A 26,671-nucleotide genomic window follows, 5' to 3' on the forward strand; every position below is an offset into this window, starting at 1 on the left:
GATAGTGAGGTTGGCCGAAATAGCTCTGCTTACCACAAAGACTGTATAGCTTTCTGGGATTGTAAGGCCCTGATCAGTTCTGAAGAAGGGCCCGTGTAACAATGCCTGTGAGGAGGCTGCATGAGCAATGAGAGGCCGTTGAGAATCAGTACCTCACTCTGGAAATTCCCCAGATGTAGACCTGTCCCGTCAGGCTGAGGGTATATCCTCAGGTGTAGAAACAGGGTCGTCCGGAAGTCCAGGACTGCTCGGTACTGGATACGGTGGCCCCCGTGGAGGCCGACAGCCTAGGAAAAAACAGGCCTTTAGGCTGACCCTGAGGACAAAAAGACTTTACAGAGTTAGTCCGAATGTAGTGGGAGTAGCTAAAGACGGTATCTCCCCATTAGTGATACTGCCAATGATGCAACGATCTTGTCAAGGTCAGGACCAAACAAGAACTTCCCCCTGGAAGGAGTGTGCACCTCTGCTTTCCCATAACGCAGCCATAGGGTACTGCGGCGGATACAGACGCCGCCGAAACCCTGAAAGTTAGAAGACCGGCATCCCATGAGGTAATCCCACATATGACCACTGCATATTTTGTGAGCGGCAAAAAGATATTTGAACCTCAGACGTGTTGGAGGGGAAAAACGTCACAAAAGCATCACCATGCGATGGCCATGGTAGGACGGGCAACAGGCCCTGAAAACTTGAGTACATTGATTTCAGGCAAAGTTACCACCTACGGATCCGTAAAATTCGTCCAGGCCGGGATGGGAGGCGTATTAATGCCTGTAACCCGATGATTAACATACAAATCCATCCCAGAAGGGGATTTCCATTACTTGTGAGGACCCTCAGGGAATGGGAAACAGGAGGCCTTTGTGACTCCTCGTATCTGGGGACAGCCAGACTCCCGCTATGAGATCCACCCGCTGGGCAGAAAACGGGAGATGTATGATACTGGTGCAGGATCGACATTCTCTATATCCAGAATGAGCCTGGCTACCAGCCCCAAAGCAGGGATAATAATACTTGAGATCGGCTCCCCCCCATGTGAGAGGGAAAGAGCCGAATATACCATCCAGTTCACGGCAGAGCCACTGGTCAGTAACCACAGGGCGTATATCACGCCAATTAGTATTTCGTATAAAACGACATCCACCAGGGTGGCCGTTGTGGTAATCCCTGCAAGGGGAATGACAGACCGATGTGGTATCGGAGGTAATTCATGTACTGTGAAAAACCCCGGCAGGGAGCGATAGTCTGTGACACAGGGGTAAATTGCAAGAAATTGCGAGATACCCCGAGTTCAAAAGGGCAGTATGGTGAAGTAACTCCCAGCGAGTGACGACAATGGGGCCCGCCCGGCGATCCTCAAAGGAGAGGATCCTGAGAAACAACGCCCTTTAAGGGGGTCGTGCAAGGGGCCCGGCACCAGATGGTGCCGCATACGTAAACCTTTCTGAGTTAAAATCCTCCGCACTAATTCCTGCAGGCTATGACTTGCAGGATAGCAATAATGGGTGCAGTATCGTGTGCAATCTCCTGGTCAGATATATCTGACTATCTTGACGGAAATATTAAGCAGCGCCATACCGGTCCTGACTGACGCTAAGATTAGCTGCAGGAACCCATTATCAGCGTACGCAACTCACAGTTCCATCTAAAATATGGCAACGTGCAGCACGCAACAGTATGTGACAAACCTCACAGATATTAACAAATATATATATGTGAGGTCTCAGAACCACCCCAGGTACACCTGTATTAGGGCAGATAAAGAAAAGGGATAGATATACACTGACAGGTGAGAGAAAAAGCAGACAGTCAGCACTAGCATAAGTCACATACAATGCAGAAAAATATATATACATACATAAGCATGACATATAATATACTGCACAATGTCGCTACATTCAACTGCCCAGATTCAGTGTCTGGGAAGGCTATAGCGCTGTGTACACTCACCCAAAATGGCCAGGTACGCAGGGGGACTGGGCTCACTGACATCCTAAGAGTTCTGCAGCACCACAGAGAGAAAATGGCCGCTGGAGACCTCAGAAGAAGCGTGGCCCGCGGAGGAAGCAGCTCAGCGACGCCAGACTGTATTATTGAAAGGCGCGCTGAGCTGAGGGGAGGAGCCGCTAGACAGGGAAGGCTTCCTCCCCTGGCTAGCAATTAACCCCCCGGGATGCCGGCTCCCGCTGCCGCTATAATCCCTGGTGGGCTGTGGACACGCGGGGTATGCCTCCATGGAGGGGGAGCCCGCCGCCACCGCTAGCGCCTCCGGTCTGTCCCCAGAGACCGGAGGCATAAGGCTGCATGTACACGCGGGTCACCGCAAGCGGTGACCACGCGACTTACCTGTCCCCGTCGATCCGGCAGCAGCCCAGGGATTCCTCCAGAGCCCGGCTAGTACAGACTCTGGGGTCCCGCTGCGATCCCCAGATCTGTACTGGCGTCGCAGCGCCGGCGGGGTGTAGGAGCGGCAGCTCAGACGTCCATTGGACAGTCTGATGCTGCCGCTCTGAAGAGTAGTAAAAAAATAATAAAATAAAACTCTTTTAAGCTTAGGGGCTGCTAAGCAGCCCCCCTGCAGTAACGGTGACCCGACTCCGGCCGGGCACCAACTTAAACTGAGGTGCCTCTGGCTGGGGGGCGGGGTTATAGGGAGAGTGGACCCAAGTGCATCCTGGGAGCTAAAAGCTTTAACTGCGTGGTGCCCGGATTTGGTTCCCAACCTATACCCCAAGGTCAACCCTGTGGACCCCCTATGGACCCTGAAGTAGAAATCTCCAGGTTCCATTGCAAAAATAATTGACCGAAGAGTCTCCATATGTAACTTGGGTACACGGATAAACTTGCTGAGGATTTTTAGATTTAGAATAGGGCGAGGAGACCCATTTGGTTTCTGAACCAAAAATAGATTGGTTGTTGAACCACAGGAAACAGGATTATCACCCCTGCCTGCAGCAGGGAGTATATGGCCTCCTTGATAGAATCTGATGGGGGAGTTGTACAAAAAAACTTCTGGGGAGGATGCCTCCGGAAAGTGAGAGCATACCCCACATCTCGGACCCAGGTGTCTGTTGTTGTTTGATGCCAGCAGTCCACAAATTGAAGAAGTCGGCCTCCCACTTAGTACATTCAGTAGGCGGGACAGGATACAAAGATGCCAATCTTTTCGTAACATGGAACCGTTTATCCAGGTTACTCCATGCTTTTTCCATAAGTTCAGTGAGCTGCTCAGACTTAGGAAACTCAAATTTATCACCTTCTGGTGTTTAAACAATGGAGCCTTAGGTCTAGGAGCTGGCTCATCATCCTGTATATTTAGTACTGATTTGACCACCCTCACCAAAGAAGGGACATCCACTGTAGAAGGATGGTCTTCATCTCCTGAGATAGACCCTGCAGAAGAACCCGGCGCATCATCTGATTACTCCGATGATGCGTCTGAATCTACATTCTGAACAGACTGATAAAATATCGTACGCATAGGCGCTTTAGTGGCTACAGGTCTGCTTGCCTGCAACACTTGTTGAAATGCAGCAGATGATTGAGCTCTACTTTGACTTGAGTGGGCATAAACATCCATCCAGGAAGTATGTACTGGGGGAACAACATAGCAGGCTGGAACTGCTACGGGTATCCCATTAAGGGAGGCAGCGTGGGCGTAGCCAAACGGTCCACTAGCTGCTTCATAACCTGAGACAAGGACACCCAAGATGGCTCCTGTACAGGGGCTGGTAAACTGGACTGGTGAGATGGTTCTTTATAATAAACAGCACACAAACTATCGTGTATAAAGTCCTGAGGAAACAAGCCCGCCAAACAACTTTTACATGAAACCAGCACCCAGGTCCTCAGTTTCCTTAGTCTTAGACATAATAAGTGCAAATATGACTGCCTTCACAAATAACAATAAATGTGAAGTACAATTTGAAAAAAACACACACACAAAAAAAAAAAAAAATATTCCCCACACACATGTAGCAAAGGGTTGAGGAGAAATGGTAGTGATAGTTATACCTGACAGTACAGAAACAAAGGCAGTAAAAGCAGTAACAACACAGCTGAGCCAGCAAAAGTCACATACAATGTATATACAATATACTTGCAAAGGGCCCTGAATCAACTACTCAAAGCACAAGGCTTGGAAGTATTTTTAGCACTGTATAACCTGGCCTCTGGAGGGAGACCAGACCCAAACCTCCTGAGACCAGCAGCTTTAGCACAACCATAATAGTGCTCGCTGTGAGTCTCATATACAGAGAGGGTAACAGAAGCAACCCAGACTTGGGAAAACCTCCGCTGGATCGGCGTCTGGGCTGGGAGAAGGGCTGCTTAGGAGAGCATATCTCCCCCTATGCTGTATCAACCCCCCGGGTAAGCTGACCTTATAACATGGCTGCCGCTACGGTCCTCGACGTCAGACTGACTTGCCCCAGTGGTCTAGTGGGGGAGCGGACGCAGCGGTTGCCCCACTACAGCAATCTCCGGCAGGTTTCCAAACGCCGGAGGCGCAGACTGCCACGAATGCCTGTGGCCAGGGGCGGGGTATATGTGGAAGAGGACCTGAGGCATCCTGGGAGCTGAAAGCTTAACTGTTTGGTTTCTGGATCACTCCAACCACATTTTCCCCATGGCATCCCTGTGGATCGCTATGGACCCTGAAGAAGAAAGTAAAATCTTCATATTCATCACAACGTCAGTAGCGGACATTGGAAATATTCATTACTGCTTTAACAGTGGACATACTTGCCTCTATATTAAATACAATGAAGCTTCCATGTTGTATTTGTGTGTGTCACCTATGCTGGGTGACAGGATATCTTACTACCAGTGAATGAGCTACTTACGTAAAAAGCAGCCCGCATGGCATACTCTTATCAGAAGTGACAACTAAACATGATATGATTGAGATTATATTAGGCCTAAATTACACAGATATTTATAAAGCTCAGTGTGAGCTGAGATGTAACCAAACCCCAGGGAGCAGAGCAGCAATGTAGGGTTAAATGGGTCGTTTACATTGGTCCCTATGCTGAATGGAGAGTACTTCAGGATACTTCTATATCCCACCTAACACACGTGTGCAAAGACTCTGTTTAGCCTTAAGAGTAATGAAAGCTATTACATGTTGTCATAGTTGTCCCCATATTACTGAACACAGCACATGTTCTTTGCATTGGATATGTTCTTATTTTGTTTACACGCACTTTGATTTATTGAGGTTTGCCTCTGCCGCTGCTGCCTGGAGTAGCTGTGTAGATTTACTAGCAGGCACGCCAAAGACTGCGCTGTGTGTGACATCGCTCAGGATCCTCCTGTGTCCTCCACGCTGCGTCTTAGGAGAGGAGGGGGGAGTGAGGGATCCCAGCTTAGGTCCTGCCGGGGGCTGCGCTGCAGCTGGCTGACTTTTCTGGGGGGCTCTCATCTGAAAACACATGGGAAACAGTGAATAGATACTTCCCCTGCGACTTTCCATACTAACTGTACTTTAGTGAGCGCTGTTTGATTTAGTATTGAAAGAATAATATTGTGAACATTTGATCTTAGGGCCTGATTCAGACCCACTCGCGAGCGGCTGTCCGCTCGCAAGTGGGTCGATGTTCTGCACTGAGCATGCGCACGACGGAGGGAGCTCCGTCGTGCGCATGCGCTAAGACGCGACGAGCGAAGGACTTTCCTTCGCTCGTTGTGTCTGATCAAAGGGGGCGTGCTGTCGATGTTGATTGACAGCACGCCCCCTTTGGTGGGCGTGCCGGGGGCGTGCCTCCCTGACGGGGGCGTTCCTAAGGGAACGCCTACCGTCAGAAGCCGGCCCACTGACATCACTAGTGATGTCAGTGGGAGTGATTTTGGCTCAGAGAGAGCCAAAATCACTCCGGGCCTTGCGGTTGAAAACCTCAACCGCAGACTCAGGCTCGCAGTTTCGATGGTCGCGATGGTCAAGACCATCGCGGCCATCAAACTGCACGCTCGTATAGGCTGTGGGTGGTGACCCACAGCTATACGAGCGTCCAGGAGGACGCTCCATAGTTATGGAGGCCGGCCCTCATTCAGAGCGTACGGCTCTGAATGAGGGCCTTAGTTTACTTCTTTTGACCCACCTGCGGCATGCAGTGGAAGAAGCCAGTTATCCTACCTCTAACAAGGGGAAGATGCACTAAGACCTTGGAGAGAGATAAAGTACCGACCAATCAGCTACTAACTGTCATTTTGTGACAGTTAAGAGCTGATTGGTTGGTACTTTCTCTCTCTCCAAGGCTTTAGTACATCTCAGCCAATATTCACTATCAGCTTCCGCTGATTCTCAGCCTTTGTGCTGGGAGACAGTGAATAGGTTGTTGCAGTACTCTGTCTAAAGCAATGGCAGATAAGACTGCAGAGGGGATGGAACTCTATGTATGTCCAGCCCTCCACAACAGAAAGGGAAGGACAGATAACAATAGCTAGGGTAGGTCAGCTCACTAAAGGTAGCAAGAACATAACGTAGCAAGTTACGAGTTGAAACTGAAAGTGGATCCTGTACTCAAAGTACAACAAAAGTGCTAAACTAATTTTACCAAGTCCAACGGTGGGTCATATGGAGGCACAACTAACCCATTAAACACACTTGGACAGTATTCGTGGCATATTTATCCTACTGTGACTTCTACAGGACTAATAAATAAAACATAAAAGAAACATCTAGAACCACTTTACCCAATGCTGCTAGCAGCACTTACCCCTGGATCCTGGGCAGCGGGTAGTTGAGCAGCAGTCGGCAAGGTTTGTGGCTGGGTGGGTAAAGACGCTTGCAATGGGGCCACTACTTTCTGCTGCATTGCAGCTTGTTGGGCCAGGAGTTGCTGCTGCTGCAGGTAGTAGGCTTGGAGGATCTGCTGCTGCTGCATGGCCTGTAGCTGTGTGGACAGAGACACAGTGTGGTCTTACTTACACATATCACACACAGACAAGCATCTAACACTAACACCTGTGCACAAATACACAACCAGACATATAACTTAATTTAAAAATGTGGACTTCATAATATGTTAGGTTATATATGTTATAATATTATAATCAGTGCTTAAAGTGGTCCTAGAGAAGTGTTGGAACTCACACCCCCCTCGGCGCTTTTTCAATAAAGGGACAGCGCGCCGTAAAAAAAAAGAGGCGTGGTCTCAAAATAAAGGGACGTGGTCACTCATTAGTATTCCCAATTCAAATTACGCCACACAATAGCACAATCTTATCCACATTGTGCCCCTGGTTCACATTACAGCACATAGTGTCCCTTATTCTTGTTATGATGCACAGTAGTGCCGCTTTTACACAATGCCCACAGTAGTAGTACCCCTAATACACAATGCCCACAGTGGTAGTGCCCCTAATACACAATGCCCACAGTAGTAGTACCCCTAATACACAATGCCCACAGTAGTAGTGCCCCTAATACACAATGCCCACAGTAGTAGTACCCCTTATACATGCCCACAGCATTAGTGCCCCCAGTAGTGGTGCCCCTTATGCAGTACCCACAGTAGAGGTGCCCCTTATGCAGTGCCCACAGTAGAGGTGCCCCTTATGCAGTGCCCACAGTAGAGGTGCCCCTTATGCTGTGCCCCCAGGAGTGGTTGCCCTTATGCAGTGCCCCTTTTGCAGTGCCCACCGTGGTAGTGCCCCTTTATGCAGTGCACCTTATACAGTGCCCCCAGGAGTGGTGCCCTTATACAGTGCCCCTAGTAGTATTGTCCCTTATGCAGTGCCCACAGTGGTAGTGCCCTTATGCAGAGCCCACATTAGTGGTGCCCATTATGCAGTGCCCCCAGGAGTGGTGCCCCTTATGCAATGCCCCCTGTAGTAGTGCCCCCAGTAGTAATGTCCCCAATAGTAATGCCCCCAATAGTAATGGCACTTACACAAAAGAAAACAATCCTTACCTTAAGACCCACTCCTGCGTCCGCGGCCGTCCAACAGGCTGCTCCTCCAAACTATGGGAGAGACTTCATGGCGTCTCTCCCATAATGCACACTGTGGGAGCCAGATACCGGAGGTCAGGAGTGAACTCCAGCCTCCAACTGCCGCTGGTGCTGTGGGGAAGGAGCCGGGCGCCCGCTGGTTACAAAATCTCAGCGGGTGCCTACAAATGGAGCCTCCCTGCGGCGCCGGGCTGAGGTGAGCCAGAGGAGGCAGAATCAGTTCAGTCTCAAAATAGAAGTGACGAAACGCAGTTCAGCACCGTTTCGGGCCACTTTAACCCCCGATTAGAATGCTCCTTTATCATCATTTATAGTATCTGGTTATCGCCATGAAATTTAAATGCAGCTAAAGCAGGTTATTAAGAGATTTGGGGCCAAATGTATCATGGGGCCCATTTTCTCAGAACTAAGTGACTTGCCATATTGCCCCTTGGCGCAGCGATGCAGGATATCTCGTCAAAGAGATAGAGGTGGTACAATAACTCGTCCCTATGGCAATCACTGTGCTAGCTGTATCACATCAGCCTAGTGCTCTCACTCTGGAGTCTTACGGAGCAAGCGAGAGGCCCAGAGCCGGTGCTGGGACAGTAAAGTATCACATGGAGCTATACTCAGGCAATGTTATTTGCTACTGGACATCAATGATACTTTAATCATGTGATGTGTCTGCAGCCAGAAGTGCTTTAGCTGTCAAGGTCGCACACTTACTATGCAGCTGAGCACAAGCCATTGTTCTACATCATCAGCCATTGTAGGTTCCCCTCTGTTTCTAACTGAAAGGAAGTCTGGTGTGCAGAGAGAATATGCGTCCCCTATGATCACATCCCTACCACCAACATTTTATTTTTTATTTATAACAAGTTCCTAAAACATTTCATGACATATCTCCATGCACTTCTTAGCGGCTGCTTCAGTGACCAAAGTATAACTGATGTAGTCACTGTTTTATATTATAAAACCACATAAAATACGGCTCACACACTGAGTATACCAAGTCCAGATGATGGCGTTTGCAATCTACACATAAAACACTCACCTGTTGCGCTTGCAGCATTTGCTGCTGATATAACGCAGCCGCCTGTTGCTGCTGTATTTGCTGTTGGATATACACTTGTTGCTGCTGTGGATGAGGCGCCGGCTGTACAGCTGGTGCTGTCGGAGTCTGTACTGGAACTGCAGCCTGTGGAGCCACAGTCACTGGGGTGGCGGGCTGTGGGGCAGGTTGGGCCGGCTTTGGTTGCTGTTGGGGCTGAGACGCTGGCTTTGCGGTGGGCTGCACTGCGGCAGGGGCCGTGGGCTGAATGCTGCCTGCTACAACTACAGGAACAGGGAATATATTAATTGTTAGAGATGATCTTACTGTGACAATGCAGAGATAATGCACCAATGAAGGAACAATGCAGACATTAAGTAAGTTAGTCTCAGGCTAACACCAGGGGCCTGATGCAGAATTGGATTTAAAATCGGGCGAGCACTGCCAGCCTGCACAGGAACAAAAAAAGATATATTCACCCACAGACAGAGCTGTACAAATCTTGAGATGTGTTACAGCATTTGCGTCTATAGTATACGCTCCTGTCTCTCTACTAGTCATCATCAGTAGCCGCCCTTGGCACCTGCCTTACACCATATACAAAAACAAATTGCACCCAACAATGTTTGCTTACATCCAGCTGCATAGCCCACATTTGCATGCACACTAATCTGATCTTGCCCAAAGTGGTCAGGTTTAACCGCGTAAATCGGCTTCCCCCGACCAAAGTGCTGGGCACCCAAACAGGTCACTTTTCGCCCATTTCAGCTTGCAGCCCCCTGGATTGAATTCCGCCCAATATGTACGCCTCTGCACCCCCTGCAATTGCGTGTGCTCATTTCCTCAGCATGCTCAGTAACATCTGTAACCAACTCACAGGAACAAGTCAGGACAAGATCACTTAGTTCCCCTAAGTGCAGGGCCTGTTGAGGGCCACATGGGCCTGGAGCTGAAAATGACCAAGGGCCTATTATGAGAAGCAGTGGGGGCATGACCAGTGCTGTGAGGCTGTGGCCAGTGCCATGTGGGTGTGTACACCAACTATACTCTCAGCCCCTATGTCTCCGTAAATATGTGAAAGTAAAAAAATGCTTCATTTTGTGAGGCAAATAGAAATACAATTTTATGACTTAAGCTTTAAGGCTGACCGTGTGGAGAGCAGATGGCCAGTCAACATCATGTTGTCATAACAATGGGCCTATTTTTATGTGGAGGCCTGGAGTTGTAGCTCCATCTGCCCCATTGTTATTCTGGCCCTGCCTAAGTGGCAAGTTGTACCCATCCCAATACAAAGCTATAACCTTGTTCCATTACAGGACACATTCATATATGCGTGTTCTATGGTACTCCTTGTTTACTGAGTGACCATAACCAGCATAGTACAAACCTGCAATGCATTCACATTCCACATATTTTATATTCTACAGTACATTATACTGATATTACATATTTATTGTTTATTTTTGATGGTCAGCAGCCATTGTTATAGCTCACGTTAGCTTCAATCATTGTTTGCCAAGTACGTTCAACTCTGCATCGACCCCTGTGTATGAATCCACCTAAACTGCCCATTGCTGTCTGACTGTTTAGGTAGAGAAGCGCCACTCTCCTTACATGGCAACCGGCTGCAGGGGAGCACATGAGAGCACTATGGAGCCATTTAGTTAGGTGTTAAATCAAAGTGAAATAGTGACTTTACTTTCTCTCTAATGTGTTAGTTTAAGATCAAAATTTTTTGGTGTTATGTAATCTGCCTATAAGGTATGGAGAGCTGTGCACGTGTAAATAGGGATCTTTGTAAACACCATGTGCTCATGCCCAAACAACCAGTTCCTTCTGATAACATTGAGGCCGACAAACCTGGTGTGGAGGTGGCTGGCTGCACCGTGGGCCTTTTCCTTGGTGTTAGAGCTGGCTGGATTGGAAGCATCCCAGGGTTCGGCTGAGTCTGGCCAGCTTTGGGCCTCTGGCGAGGAGCAATTGAGGTTTCAGTTGTGGGTACAGGATCGGTTAGCCTGCAAAAGGGGACAGTGGAAAGTTGCTCTCTATGCTGTCCAAAGGCTAAGAACATCCTATGTAATGCTAGCTCCAGTTGTACAGGCACCACTCATACACAATTACACTGGGGACAGACAACAGGACATGTAGTGACCAATGTAGATGGGGCACAGAGACCAGCAGGCTCCAGCACACGTGGGACTCACCTGGCCTTCGGTTGGGATTTCTTAGCAGCAGCTTCTCCTGCTTTCACTGGCTCAGGCAGCTTTGCAGGGATGGCAGAGTCCTGGGAAGACAAGGCGACAGTGAGCAATGCGGATCCTGCTGACACTTCACTTCGGACACTGATTACACAAGACAGACAATGGAACGTTCAGCATTCTAGCACTAAATGGATATTTCTTTTCTTTAACAAACTTAATATATTTCTGTGGAAAGATTTTGCAAGAAACATAAACACTTAAATCTAAACACTAAATATCCCCAACCATATGCACATAAAGGGTTTTGCAAAGCGAGACAAGGAAAACAAAACAGCACATTCACTATAATATAAACCCAATAAGTGAACCAGATGAACAGATGAAATACTAGAACAATGACAGTGTAACAATGACTACGGAGCAGGAGGCTCGGCGTGAACAATGCATCACATGAGGAATAACGTTAGTATAAAGGCCTCGCCAAGGGCTATGAAAATAAAAGGGAGCTTAGTAGGTGGTATGAACGACACCGGGTGAATGCTGCTAGTTGTACAGGGCTGGACACCTACTGAATCAAATGATCACGGTCATCATTGGGGGACATAGTGCAGGTATATAGCAGCACAGTGAGATCAAGATTGTGTGGCATTTCTGTAGGGCACCCCAGCTCATATATATGAAACGTTTAGCAGTGGATAGTTACACACATATAACCAACACAGGCACTTACAAGAACATTTGGTACAGGGCACTCCCTTTTTGCTAGCTTACAAGCAAAATAGGAAACTTGGTAGATATCAGGTCTCTTTTCTGGATCTGGCTCAAGCATGTATCCTGTAATTGGGAGAGAGATACAAAAATATAATTTGCTTCCACATATAGAAAGGAGTGTTGCAAAGCGGTCTGCACCAGGTAGGGATACCAAGGAGATATTGGGTAGATTTATGGATACTCCACACATCCATCCCATCCTGTAAGGAAGTCTGCACTTCATGTAAAAAGGAAACCAAAAGGCTGAGACCTAAACCTTAAAAAGAAGAAGGGGGAGATGTATCAAGCCTTGGAGAGAGATAAAGTGTATAAGTTGCCCAAAACAAATTCTAACTATCATTTCATAGACTGTGCTAGATAAATGTCAGTTAGAAGCCAATTGGCTGCATTGGGCAACTTCTCCACTTTATCACTCTCCAAGACTTGATACAGCTCACCCCAGTGATCATCCATCCCAGGCAGCAACTCTTATTTTCCATATCCTCACAGAGCAAAAGATAGAGGGTCTGCTGATGCTTATAGGTATCCTCTTCAAAAGATGAGAAGACCTCTCAGTCGTACACCTCTTCTAACTCATAGACCACATAGGTTTGGTTGCGGAGGCGAACACCACAACCCTTCCTAGCGGAGGCGAGATCCTGACAGGATAGTGCACAGATTAAGAAAGGTCAGCTGGCAAGCTGATTCTGTCTGGTAATGCAGCAGTGGGACTCAAAAGGATCTTGGCTGTACTGTACAGGCCAGGAAGTCTCTGTTCCCGAGGTTCTCACCAAGAGATGGAAGAGAAAAGGGTCCCTCTCAACCACAGGACGAGCAGAAGCTGTATGTATAGTTCTGGTAGGATACTCCACTCATGCCGGTTCCACCATCTATTGGTGTAACTCACAGCCAGTAAGGAGGTTGCTGGACCTCTGCCACACATGCTGCACAAAGGGGTCTGGTCCTGATTGGTCATAGACAATTTAGAATGGCACCTGGGGTAGGTAAATATATTCAACATACAAAAGAAAACGAAAAAACAACAACCTACAAGAAAAATAAGAAACAAGTACTCACCTCTGACAGGCAATGTAAAATCAAATCATTGTAAAGGAGTGACCTAGCCAGCTTAATAGAGTATGGGGGGGGGGGGGGGGGGGGGGGGAGGAAGAGGGTATTTGAGTTTTTTTGCAAATTTAGTTCCTATCAGCGCACTTTATACCTCATGATGATTCCAACTGATGATCAGAGAAAGAGAGGTGTGTGGAGTATGTTACAAAGGGAGTATGTGTGGGCACCTGTATATGCACAAAATCAATGCTGCCTCATGGAACCTTCCTTCCCTATTAATTCCAAATGTTTTCCATCCCAGGTCCGGAGCAGGGAAATAAGCCAACAAAACAATGTAGTTATATGGCTGGAGAATTTCTGACATGTTGTTAATATTGTCCTCATAGAGAACAATGACCGTCTTATCACAGAGGCATACCAAGAGGTCCGAGACTGCAGGTGCTCCCATGGGGCAATATAGCAAAGATTAGCAAAGTGCTTGGAGCTCTGGGCCTGACCGAGACCCGGTCGCTAGATGCGTAAGCTCGCACTGAGCGAATGCAAATTTTCCAAATTGACGTCATGGGATGTGATCGCTCGCCAAGTCATAAGCACACCCACTTTGGCTGTGCGAACGATCGCTCTGTCTATGCAGACACTCCTTAGCGTATGTAGAGACGCCCACTGGCACACATCATCTCCAGGAAGTGTATGAAAACATTGGTACATCGAGGACCATCGGATGCGAACGCAGTGCTTGTGGTAGCCTTACCCTACCGCAAGCTCTACAGTGTAAAAAAAAGCCAAGTGACATGTACTATGATATTGCCTGTTAATTATGCACGCCTCTGAAACGGCGTTGAAACACTCAGGAATGCCAACTCCCCGTTTTTACAGGACTGCCCCTGTTACCACCCACAAACGGCCTCTCCTGTCACTCATTACACATGGCTTTGCAAGGCGAGCGAGCGGTATGCATGCACGTACGTAGAACTTCGGGCCGCTTGCGAGCGCACGCATATTGCGAATGGGTTTGAGTCAGGCCCTCTGTCCACAACACTAATGTGCTGACATCGCCATATCTCTCGTCATAATGGACAATTCTCATATACTATCTGCACTTACTTTAATGAGAGGACTGTCATCATGGTCAGAGGCGGTGCAGAGTGTTCGGTGTAGGCCTGTAGTGTGTACCATACACCCTGCACCCATTATAGATAGATACGCCAATAATGGTTTTAAAAACTACAGGCAGATGTGCGCTATCCAGAACAAGGCACAGAAACACGCACACATTGTTTTGCATTGGCAGACAGTAGTACAATGTGCTTTTCCATTATTAGCCCACTTTTATATAGTTCCTTTCACTACTAGTATACACTCTCAGACAGCTGGTAGGGCCACCTCCTGCCTTTTTTTATCCTCCGTTAAAATGCTAATAATCATGCACCAGCAGCACAGTCATTCAGACAGTATCTTTTTCCTTTCTGCATACTTTTTTTTTTCTCCATTCTTGGCAAAATGCCAAAGCAACTACAGTACTGTGCAAAAGTTTTAGGCAGGCGTGGAAAAAAAGCTGCAAAGTAAGAATGCTTTCAAAATAGAAGTGTTAATAATTCACTTTTATCAATTAACAAAATGCAAAATGAATGAACAGAAGAGAAATATAAATCATATCAATATTTGGTGTGACCACCCTTCATCTTTAAAACAGCATCAATTCTTCAAGGTACACTTGCACACCGTTTTTGAAGGAACTCGGAAGAACATCTTGGAGAACTAACTACAGATGATCTGTGGATGTAGGCTTGCTCAAATCCTTCTGTCTCTTTATGTAATCCCAGACAGACTTGATGATGTTGAGATCAGGGCTCTGTGGGGACCATACCATCACTTCCAGGACTCCTTGTTCTTCTTTACGCTGAAGACAGTTCTTAATGACATTAGCTGTATGTTTGGGGTCGTTGTCCTGCTGCAGAATAAATGTGGAGCCAATCAGACGACTCCCTGATGGTATTGCATGATGGATAAGTACCTGCCTGTATTTCTCAGCATTGAGGACACCATTATTCCTGATGCAGCCCAAAACTTGCAAGAAACCTCCACCATGTTTCACTGTTGCCTACAGACACTCATCCACTCAGCCCTTTGCGACAAACTGCCTTCTGTTTGAGCCAAATATTTCACATTTTGGCTCATCAGTCATCATGCTGCCATTTTTCTGCACCCCATTTCCTATGTTTTCATGTATAGTTGAGTCGCTTGGTCTTGTTTCCACGTCAAAAATGTATTGCTTTTTGGCTGCAATTCTTCCATGAAGACCACTTCTGGCCAGACTTCTCCGAACAATAGATGGGTCTTCCGATTTCAAAGTGAAGTACAGTCAGGTGCATAAATATTGGGACATTGACAGAATTTTCATATTTTGGCCTCTATTCACCACCACAATGGATTTGAAATGAAACAAACAAGATGTGCTTTAACTGCAGACTTTCAGATTTACTTTGAGGGCAATTACATCCAAATCAGGTGACCGGTGTAGGAATTACAACGGTTTCTATATGTCCCTTCCACTTTTTAAGGGGCCAAAAGTAATGGGACTATCAACTCAAAAGCTATTTCATGGACAGGTGTGGGCTATTCCCTCGTTATTTCATTATCAAGTAAGCAGGTAAAAGGTCTGGAGTTGATTCTAGGTGTGACATTTGCATTTGGAATCAGTTGCTGTCGACTCTCAATATGAGATCCAAAGAGCTGTCACTATCAGTGAAGAAAGACATCATTAGGCTGAAAAATCAAAACAAACCCATCAGAGAGATAGCAAAAACATTAGGCGTGGCTAAATCAACTGTTTGGAACATTCTTAGAACACACCGGAGAGCTCAGCAACACCAAAAGACCCGGAAGACCACGGAAAACAACTGTGGTGGATGACAGAAGAATTATTTCCCTGGTGAAGAAAAACCCCTTCACAACAGTTAGCCTAATCAAGAACACTCTAAAGGAGGTAGGTGTACATGTGTCAAAGTCAACAATCAAGAGAAGACATCACAAGGGTGAATATAGAGCAGTGATTCCCAACCTCGGTCCTCAAGGCACACTAACAGACCTGGTTTTAGTGATATCCATGCTTAAGCACAGATGGTTAAATCAAAATAACTGAGGTACTAATTAAGTCACTTGTGCTCAAGTATGGCTATCCCTAAAACCTGGACTGTTAATGTGCCTTTAGGACCGTGGTTGGGAACCCCTGATATAGAGGGTTCACAACAAGATGTAAACAATTGTTGAGCCACAAAAACAAGAAGAACAGATTAGAGTTTGCCAAACAACATCTAAAAAGCTATTAGTTCTGGAACAACATCCTATGGACTGATGAGACAAAGATCAACTTGCACCAGAGTGATGGGAAGAGAAGAGTATGGAGAAGGAAAGGAACTGCTCATAATCCAAAACATACCACCTCATCAGTGAAGCATGGTGGTGGTAGTGTCATGGCGTGGGAATGTATGGCTGCCAATGGAACTGGTTCCCTTGTATTTATTGATGATGTGACTGCTGACAAAAGCAGCAGAATTAATTCTGAAGTGTTTCGGGCAAAATTATATGCTCATATTCAGTCAAATGCTTCAGAACTCATTGGACAGCGCTTCACAGTGCAGATGGACAATGACCCGAAGCATACTGCAAAAGCAACCAAAGAGTTTTTTAAGGCTAAAAAGTGGAATGTTATGCAATGGCCAAGTCAATCCCCTGACCTGAATCCAATTGAGCATGCATTTCACTTGATGAAGACAAAACTGAATGGAAAATGCCCCAAGAACAAGCAGGAACTGAAGACATTTGCAGTAGAGGCCTGGCAGAGCATCACCAGGGATGAAACCCAGCATCTGGTAATGTCTATGCGTTCCAGACTTCAGGCTGTAATTGCCTGCAAAGGATTTGCAACAAAGTATTAAAAAGTGAAAGTTAGATTTAGGATTGTTTAGTTTATCCCATTACTTTTGGCCCCTTAAAAAGTGGGAGGCACATATAGAAACCGTTGTAATTCCTACACCGTTCACCTGATTTGGATGTAATTACCCACAAATTAAATCTGAAAGTCTGCAGTTAAAGCACATCTTGTTTTATTTCATTTTGAAGCCATTGTGGTGGTGAATAGAGGCCAAAATATGAAAATTCTGTCAATGTCCCAATATTTATGCACCTGACTGTATGCATGAATAAGCATGATGTATCTTTCATCTGATGCACTAAGTTTCCTTGGCCGACCACTGCGTCTATGGTCCTCAACGTTGCCCGTTTCTTGGTGTCCTCAATGCTGAGAAATACAGGCAGGTACTTATCCATCATGCAATACCATCAGGGAGGCTTCCGATTGGCTCCAAATTTATTCTGCAGCAGGACAATGACCCCAAACATACAGCCAATGTCATTAAGAACTATATTCAACAAGGGGTCCTGGAAGTGATGATCTGGCCCCACAGAGCCCTGATCCCAACATAATCAGTCTGTATGGGATTACATATTAGTTCTCCAAGATGTCTAGAATAAAATAACCTCCCTGCCGAGTTCCTTCAGAACCTGTGTGCAAGTGTACCTAGAAGAATTGATGCTGTTTTGAAGGCAAAGGGGGGGGGGGAGGGGTCACACTAAATATTAATTTGATTTAGATTTCTCTTCTGTTCATTCACTTTGCATTTTGGTTTTGATAAATATAACCTATTAACATTTCTATTTTTGAAAGCATTCGTACTTTGCTACATTTTTTCCACACCTGCCTAAAACGTTTGCACAGTACTGTACATGGAGTTACCGATTTTAAGTGTACTTGTATTTGTACATGAGCTGAACCAAAATGTTATGTTGACTAAAATACGAAAATCCTGGGAAGCACGGACATACTGACTGATATCAAATTACATTTAACATCCTGTTACTAAATTCTGTATTTAACAATGATCAGTGGGAACAGCTCTCTCCCCCTCGCTGCTCTAATGCTCTGACTGAATGACTGCGGTAAAAACATTATTTTAAATTAAAAATGTGCAGCAATTTTGTCTCCTACCGGAAATATAGCTAATACTTACGGATGAGGCAGTGCATGTCGTGGGAATAGCGAGAGTTGTCAGGGATAGTGAAATTCCCATCACAAATAGAGACCTGACTCTCTCCAAATGGAAGGGTGAAAAAACACAGCTTGTAGAGGAGACATCCCAGTGCCTGAGCGGAAAGAGACACAGGATGAGAGAGGCAGGGATTCATCATAAACACCACACAGTGATCCATGTAACCCTGCAGGTCACAAAGCAATAAGGTACAAATGTCAGTATTCTTAAATGTAAACTAAGAAGCAATGTATTAATAACGTGTAACTGGTGCACCAACTTTAAGGTGCTTGGGATACAGTAAGTACAACTGAACAGGAAGTGCTGATTATTTATGACAATGCAGCACCGAGGTCAGTCCAAAGAGCTTACAATCTATTCACAAGAACCCTGCCGCATCCAACTTTAACTCATTCATCTTGTCAATTTACCATTCCGAGTGGTAAATGCTTCTTACACTACAAGAAAAGATATATGACTGAAAGGGCAGCAAGTACATCGTATCTGGACAGTTTTCCTGCTATTGAGCTGCAATTTATGTCCAGTATACAGAATTGCAGTACACTGTCTCAAAAATTAATAGGAACCCTATTAAGAGTTCTCTTGAAACGTTAGAAACATTTCTATAGTTAATATTCTATCCTGTGTGTATAGCGAGGAATCACAGCCTTCTTCTGTATAGATGAGGTCTCTCCTGCTCTCCTCTGTAGCAAGTGACTGGTCTGTCTGTTATAGACAGCAGCGGAATCAAGATGCAGCTTCCAGTTTCTCCCAGTGAACATTTGAATTCCTCATGCTGACTTTGCAATAACAGGATTAATGGAACGATGATCATTTCTGGGGGGTTTTTTATGGTGCAAAATAAACCAAAATGTGTTGCCTACAGTCTGAATATAAACTACAGGAGAGCTCTTTGCACAGACGGATGACCGCAAAGGCTTCTCATTGGCTGTGTGGCTTGGTTTGACAGAAGTGCACTTCATGGCATTCAAGTGCTATATAGATTTATGCCTACCAAATGGACAACCAACACAAACAGGAGGAAATACCTGGGAGGGTTGCTGTGTGACATGAAATACCGCTACCATCAGAGCTAGGAGTAATGGCAACTTACTCTGGAGATGAAAGTCAGAACTTAAGTAAGTGCAATGTGGGAGCTCTACAGAACAATAGTATAGAACATATGGAATCAATGAATGAGGAGAAGTGTTTAACAAACCCAGATATCAGCCTTGGCAGTGATGACTTTGCCGCTGTAAAGATTAACCATCTCTGGGGCTCTATAGGAAAGCGTGGTGTACCTGAAACAGAGCACATTGGTATTTAAATATATGGAGTAATTATTTGGGATTTGATCAATTAAAGAAATCCAGTTGACTGGCCGCAAGACCCAACCCGCCTCCACACCCGTCTCTATTGCGCTCTCTCAGTATCGCCACTCTCTTTGGCATCCTTTTTACATATTAGAGCCGTATTCAATTTGAGCGGACCCGCAATACTTTTTCGCCTCTCCGGACTTTGTGCCTACTTTGCCTGTTTTGCAGGCGGAAAAGCATCGCGCACTGCCCGCGTATCGCCGTATTCAATTTGAAAGTAGGCTAAAGCGAAACTTAAACAATCGGAAAGTACTGTCAGATTTGGGGAAATCAGCCTGACACCCCCCAAAAGATGCTCTGACATGGGGGTTCCCTATGGTACCCCCCGATTTGGCTTGCTGAAGGTATTTGTTGTTTTTAAACGGGCTCAATAGGTGCTAAATAGCGTTTTTGTATAAGTGGTGCAGAATAGTATTCAGGAGGCTTTTTTGCAGAAAATAACTTATCCCAGCAAATTAGGGGTACTTGAAAATGGGGGCCAGCATATTTTAAAATTGTTTAAGTTAAGTTGAAAAAATCGTGGAAAATCCACCTGCCGCAAGTCCCTGCAATGAAAAAAACACCTGGGGCATACTTGGGGACCCCCCCCAGAGTCAAGTTCGCTAGTTTTTAACTTTGTCCCCCGACATTTTTTTTTTTCGCCCCCAAATTCAAAGTGATTTTTTTGGGGTGTTCTTAAGTCTTTTTTAAAAAAAATTTTTTACACAGTTTACCTTTTGGGGGACTGTCTGAAGGCTGCACAGGGGTCCCTGCAACGTTGCACCCCAAAACCCCAAAAATTTTTCCGCCTGCTATTCATAGGCGAAACTTTTCTGCCTATTACATTGCATTGACTTTCCGCCTAGGCGAAAAGTCTTCCAAATTGAATATGGAGTAAAATCAAAACAGGCAAAAATGACGTAATCGGCGAAAAGTTTCCGCCAAAAACACGCGAAAACGGCTTTTCGCCTCAAATTGAATACGGCCCTATGTTTCTTAGATCATCGCATCAAAATTTATTTATTTGGAATTTTGTACAGTACCTATAAGCAACACAAATGTGTGTAAACAAAAAAAAATAAAACACAATCAACTTTTTAGAATTCCAAATAAGAAAAATAAACAGACAAAATATTTGCACAATTATATGCTCCGTTTTCCAAAATACATCTAAATAAACTCAGATACAATCAGCTGCCTTCAGAGGGAATGATTAACAAGAGCTTCATCATGAAGACCAGAGACCATTCAAAGCATAAAATTCAAGAAGAAAAAAGTGTTGAAATGCACCGGAAGAAGGATATCTGAAGCTTTCAAAATCCTTTAGTCATTTTCAGTTCAAGTTCATCATAAAGAAATGGACTACCAGAGGCAATAAGGAACAGCTGTGAACTTGGCTAGGTCCAAAACAGAAACCATGTGAGAAAGCTACCTGTTACTAAAAGCGCAAAGAGGTCTATGGCATCGCTGACAAAGTTACAATCTGTCATAACAGAAGATGGGAGACAACCCCAGTTACAATGGCATCTCCAGTACTTCACATATCTGCACTGTATGGGATGGTGTAAAAACCAGAAACCAAATTGCTGAAGAACATTCTTATGAAATCTCAACAACCAAGAGATGCACTAAGCCTTGGAGAGTGATAAAGTACCAACCAATCAGCTCCTGTCAGTTTACAGGATGTGTTTGAAAAATGACAGTTAGGACCTAACTGGTTGGTACTGTATCACTGTCCAAGGCTTAAGCCGCATACACACTACACAAAGTATGTATGCAGCGATATCGTCATTGGCGGGCCCGTGGCGTGGGTGCCGGCATCGACAAGTGTATACAGCGACGGATGACGGCGGGGGGTAGGGGGTGGGGCGGAGTAGTGGATGTACAGCCGACTGGGGATATCGTAAACGTTTGGCAGGAGCGCGCAAGGTTGGTCGTTTACCACATACACACTGGCCGATAGTGTGAACGACTACGATATCGTTATCAGCGAGTGTGTACGCGGCTTTAGTGCCTCTTTGAGAACCGCATACTAAGTGGGGTATTCAATTTGGAGCGAAAAGTCCACACTTTTCGCATGCCGGACTTTTCGCTCCACATCGGAGGTTTGGCAGGGGATAAAGTATCGGGCGTGTGCCCGCTTATCCCCGTATTCAATTCCAGAAGCTGCGGAATCGGGACCCAGCGGAAAAGTATAGAAAATTCAGGGACTTTTCGGGAAATGTTCCTGGCACCCCCCTAAAGATGTCCAGACATGGGGGATCACTATGGGTACCCCCATTTTTGCCTACCGAAGGGAGTCAGGCTTTTTAAATAGGCAGATGCATAAATGCGGCTTTCAAGAAGGGGTGAGGAATAGCACAGCTTATTTTTGGGGGCAAAATAACTATGCCCATCAAATTTGGGGTAAGCATATTTTTAAGTCCCTAAAATGATTTATTAAAATTCTTCAAAAATGCACCTGCCGCTACCACCCGCAATTAAGAAAACACCTGCCGCATACTTGGGAACCCCTCTGGAATCTATTTTGCTGCTTTAGGATTTTGTCTCCCATATTTTTCTTTTAACCCCAAAATTCAAGTACATTTTTTGGGGTGTCCCAATTTTTTTTATTAAACTTTTTTTGACACACAATTGTAGGGAACATTCCCAGGGGTACAGGCTATTTTTTTTAAGCCTGCACCCCTACACCCCAATTCTGCACTTTTTTCGCCACCTATTGTGTGGAGAAAAGTTATCCCCGTCTTTGTACAAAGACTTTTTGCACCGGCGAAAAGTCTTTGAAACTGAATATGGGGATAATTAAAACAGGTGAAAATGACGTCATCGGCGATCATTTGAGGCGAAAACCCGTTATCGGCGATAATTTATCGCTGTTAACAGGTTTTCGCCTCAAATTGAATACGGCCCTAAGTGGGGGAATATTTTATGGTCTGATGAGACCAAGTTTATGGCCCGAGTCTAACTCTGTCCATCATCACATGAACACTAACCTAAACCGTGATGTATGGTGGCTGGAACACAATAGTATGAGGATGCGTCTCTGCATCGAGAACAGTAAAACTTTTAAGAGAGGGCAAATAGAAGGAGCATGATACAGACAAAGTTTGAAGGACTGTGGATCGCAAAATAATATGAGATATGGTAAGAACTTACCCTTGTTATCTCTATTTCTACGAAGTCCATAGGGTTCCACAGGATACCTTGGGGTATAGGTGTGACGTCAGTCGCAGGGCACCAAAGAGTTAAGCTTTCAGCCTCCCAGGATGCACTAGGTCCCCCTCCTATACCCCGCCCCCGAGCCAAGGCACCTCAGTTAGTTACCAAGCCATAGGCCGGAGGAGGAGAAGGAAGAGAGAGAACAAAGATCTGGACACATACAAGAATCACATTCTCACCAGAGGGAGACGGAAAACCGGTGACCAGAGCAAAGCCCATCTGCAGCACAGGTGCGACAGGGCGGGAGTCCTGTGGAACCCTATGGACTTCGTAGAAATAGAGATAACAAGGGTAAGTTCTTACCATATCTCATATTTTCTACTTCAGGGTCCATAGGGTATCCACAGGATACCTTGGGGATGTCCCAAAGCAGTATCCTTTAAGGGTGGGGACGCTCCTGTGCAGAAAGGAGAATCCGCCGCCCGAAGGAAGCATCCTGAGAGGCGAAGGTGTCAAACCTGTAATACCTCACGAAGGTATGGACAGAGGACCACGTAGCAGCCTTGCAGATCTGAACTGCCGAGGCACCACGTCGAGCTGCCCACGAAGGACCCACAGACCTAGTGGAATGAGCCTTCAGAGAAGGAGGGACCGGTAGGCCTTCATGAAGATAAGCTTCAGAAATAGCCATACGGATCCAGGCTGCCAAAGTTTGCTTTGAAGCAGGCCAACCCTTTTTACGGAAGCCAAAGAGGACAAACAAAGCGTCCGACTTCCTAAACGAAGAAGTGCGGTCAACATAAGTCCTTAAGGCCCGCACAACATCCAAAGAGGCCTCACCCACGGAAAGACCCGGTGAGTTAAAGGCCGGAATAACTATTTCCTCGTTAATATGAAACTGGGAAACAACTTTGGGAAGAAACTCGGGCCGAGTGCGGAGCACTGCCCTGTTCCCATAAAAAACCAAGAAAGGGGGTCTACAAGAAAGAGCCCCTAACTCAGAAACACGTCTGGCCGAAGCAATGGCCAGAAGGAAAACAGTCTTAGCTGTTAGCCATTTAAGATCCACTGAGCCCAGTGGTTCAAACGGCGGTCCTTGGAGAGCCCTCAGGACCACAGCCAAATCCCAAGGCGCCACAGGTGGAACAAAGGGCGGCTGAATGCGGAGAACACCCTGCATAAAGGTGCGCACATCCGGGATTGTAGCAATCCTACGGTGAAACCAGACAGATAGGACCGAAACCTGTACCTTCAAAGAAGCAAGGCGAAGCCCATGATCTAGTCCCGCTTGCAGGAAGGCGAGAATCCGAGACAGACGAAACTCCCGCGGTGCATAACCTCTCGGTCGACACCACTGGAAGAACGTATGCCACACGCGATGGTATATCCTCGCGGAAGACGGTTTCCGAGCTCGTAACATGGTACGCACCACAGAGCTGGAAAACCCCCGGGACCTCAGCATGGCCGTCTCAACAGCCACGCCGTCAAAGACAGCCGAGTCAGGTCCGGGTGAAGGCAAGGACCCTGAGACAGAAGGTCCGGTCGTAGCGGCAACCGCAGAGGAATGTCCACGGACAGACCCTGAAGGTCTGAGAACCAGTGCCGTCTGGGCCACGCGAGAGCTATCAACAGGAGCGTCCCTCCTTCCTGTTTGAATTTCCGGATTACCCGTGGAAGAAGGGAGACCGGAGGGAACAGGTATGCGAACCGGAACGTCCACCGGACGGACAGAGCATCCACCAGAGACGCCCCTTCGTCTCTTGTGCGAGACCCGTACACCGGCAACTTGTTGTTGTGCCGGGACGCCATGAGGTCGATTTTTGGAAGACCCCACCTGTCCACCAGTAGTTGAAAAACGTCCGGGTGCAGGGACCATTCCCCCGGATGAACGTCCTGGCGACTTAGAAAGTCCGCCTCCCAATTGAGCACTCCCGGGATGAAGACCGCTGATATGGCCGGAAGATTGCGCTCCGCCCAAACCAGGATCCGAGAGACCTCTACGAGAGCCGCCCGACTGCGAGTTCCTCCTTGCCTGTTTATGTAGGCCACGGTGGTAGCGTTGTCCGACTGGACCTGCACCGGGCGACCCTGGAGAAACCGCTGTGCCTGCTGGAGAGCATTGAAGACCGCACGGAGTTCCAAGATATTTATTGGAAGCTCCGCTTCTGCCGGCGTCCACCTGCCCTGGAACAAGTGTGGACCCGAAACTGCTCCCCAGCCCCGAAGACTGGCGTCCGTTGTCAACAGGACCCAATTTGGAACCCAGAACGGACGTCCCTTGTTGAGGTGGGTCGTCTGTAACCACCACGTAAGGGACAGGCGAACCTCCTGGGTGAGCACAATCGTCTGGGACTTCAGAGACTGAGTCAGCCCGTTCCACTTGGACAGGATCAGGTGCTGCAGAGGTCTGGAGTGAAACTGGGCGTATTCCACCATGTCGAACACCGACACCATGGAGCCCAGTAACCTCATCGCCGAGTGTAAGGACACCCGGCGGCTGTGCAGACAACTGCGCACCCTTGACTGTAAAGCAGAGATCTTGTCCTCCGTCACGAAGATCCTTTGCTGTCCCGAGTCCAATAAGGCTCCAAGATGCAGAATCCTCCGAGACGGGATTAGAGTGGACTTCTGCCAGTTGATTAGCCAGCCGTGCCGTTGCAGCAGTGCAATGGTCAGGTCCAAGTGGCGTAACAGGAGCTCTGGAGATCCTGCCACCAATAACAGGTCGTCCAAATACGGCAACATGCGGACTCCCTGCAGCCGCAGAGAAGCCGCCATGACCGCCATCACCTTGGTGAAAACACGTGGTGCTGTTGCCAGGCCAAAAGGTAACGCCCGAAACTGGAAGTGGTCGCTGCTGATTGCAAACCTGAGGAACTGTTGATGGCGCCAAAGAATAGGGACATGCAGGTAAGCGTCCTGTATGTCCAATGACACCAAGTAGTCCCCAGGTTCCAGCGCCAGAATGATGGACCGTAGGGTCTCCATCCGAAACTTAGGGACCCGCAAAGACTTGTTGAGTGCTTTGAGGTTGAGAATCGGACGATATGACCCATTGGGTTTCTGTACCAAAAATAGATTTGAATAGAAACCCTGGCCCCTCTGGGAGAATGGAACCGCCACTATAACTCCAGCCTGGAGCATAGTGTGCAATACCTTCCGCAGCTCCGTAGCCTTGTTCCGGTCTGATGGGAGACCCGTGGTGAAGAAGCGAGCCGGGGGTCTGTGCCGGAAGGAGAGGGCGTATCCGTGGGAAACCACCTCCAGAACCCAAGTGTCTGTCGTAGTGGTCGACCAACACTGGGCGAACTGTAGCAGGCGGCCTCCCACCCTGGGATCCCCCAAAGGGAGGCCCGGACCGTCAGGCCGCAGGCTTGTCATCTGGCTTGGGGGCCGGACGTCTGGTACTCCATGCCTGCTTCCGGGGCTTGACCAATTTGTTAGGGCCAGCCTGTCGAGGAAATGACTGTGGTTTGGGCCTGCCCTGGGCCCTAGATGACCGAAAGGACGATGGTCCCGAACCAGAAGGAGCAGCGGCCGACGGGAGACAGGCAGATTTGGCTGCCGCCAGCGTGGCCACAATCTTATCCAGATCCGGACCGAAGAGAACTTCTCCGGTAAACGGCAACGCTTCCAGACCTTTCTTGGAATCTGCGTCCGCCTTCCAGGATCGCAGCCACAAGGTGCGACGAGCAGCTACCGCTGCTGAAGAAATTCTAGACACCAGAGTACTAATGTCTAGAGCCGCCTCGTTGATGTAGGTGGCCGAATCACGGAGATTGCCAATCAACTCCGCCAGATCGGCCGGACAGTCGGATTCAAAAGAAGCCTCTAATGAATCCGCCCAGCGCTCCATCGCTCTGGCAACCCAGCAAATGGCCATAGCCGGCCGTGCTGCCCCCCCTGCAAGGGAATAAGCGGACTTCAGGCAGATTTCTACCTTGCGGTCCGTAGCATCCTTAAGGGAGGACATGGATGGCATCGGCAATGTGGCACTACGGACAAGACGTGTCACGTGAGAATCCACCTGTGGAGGGGATTCCCACTTCGCAAAATAATT

General features: G+C 47.2%; 1 protein-coding gene across 10 annotated transcripts in view; it reads right to left on the reverse strand.

The window, feature by feature from the left end:
- The window catches only part of AAK1 (AP2 associated kinase 1), a 148,697-nt gene that overhangs the window by 56,040 nt on the left and 65,986 nt on the right, over window positions 1-26,671 (reverse strand). For all 10 annotated transcript variants that reach the window (XM_088470816.1, XM_088470815.1, XM_088470813.1 and 7 more), the window contains 8 exons: window positions 19,317-19,398; window positions 18,080-18,212; window positions 11,920-12,023; window positions 11,193-11,272; window positions 10,849-11,003; window positions 8,992-9,272; window positions 6,720-6,896; window positions 5,208-5,425 (listed from right to left, as the gene is read on the reverse strand). In XM_088470816.1, the coding sequence (XP_088326942.1) occupies window positions 5,208-5,425; window positions 6,720-6,896; window positions 8,992-9,272; window positions 10,849-11,003; window positions 11,193-11,272; window positions 11,920-12,023; window positions 18,080-18,212; window positions 19,317-19,398 (1,230 nt within the window). The remainder of the gene's footprint in view (window positions 1-5,207; window positions 5,426-6,719; window positions 6,897-8,991; window positions 9,273-10,848; window positions 11,004-11,192; window positions 11,273-11,919; window positions 12,024-18,079; window positions 18,213-19,316; window positions 19,399-26,671) is intronic.

This window comes from Taudactylus pleione, unplaced genomic scaffold (assembly GCF_031769625.1).
Source record: "Taudactylus pleione unplaced genomic scaffold, aTauple2 ptg000105l, whole genome shotgun sequence".
Classification (NCBI taxonomy): domain Eukaryota; kingdom Metazoa; phylum Chordata; class Amphibia; order Anura; family Myobatrachidae; genus Taudactylus; species Taudactylus pleione.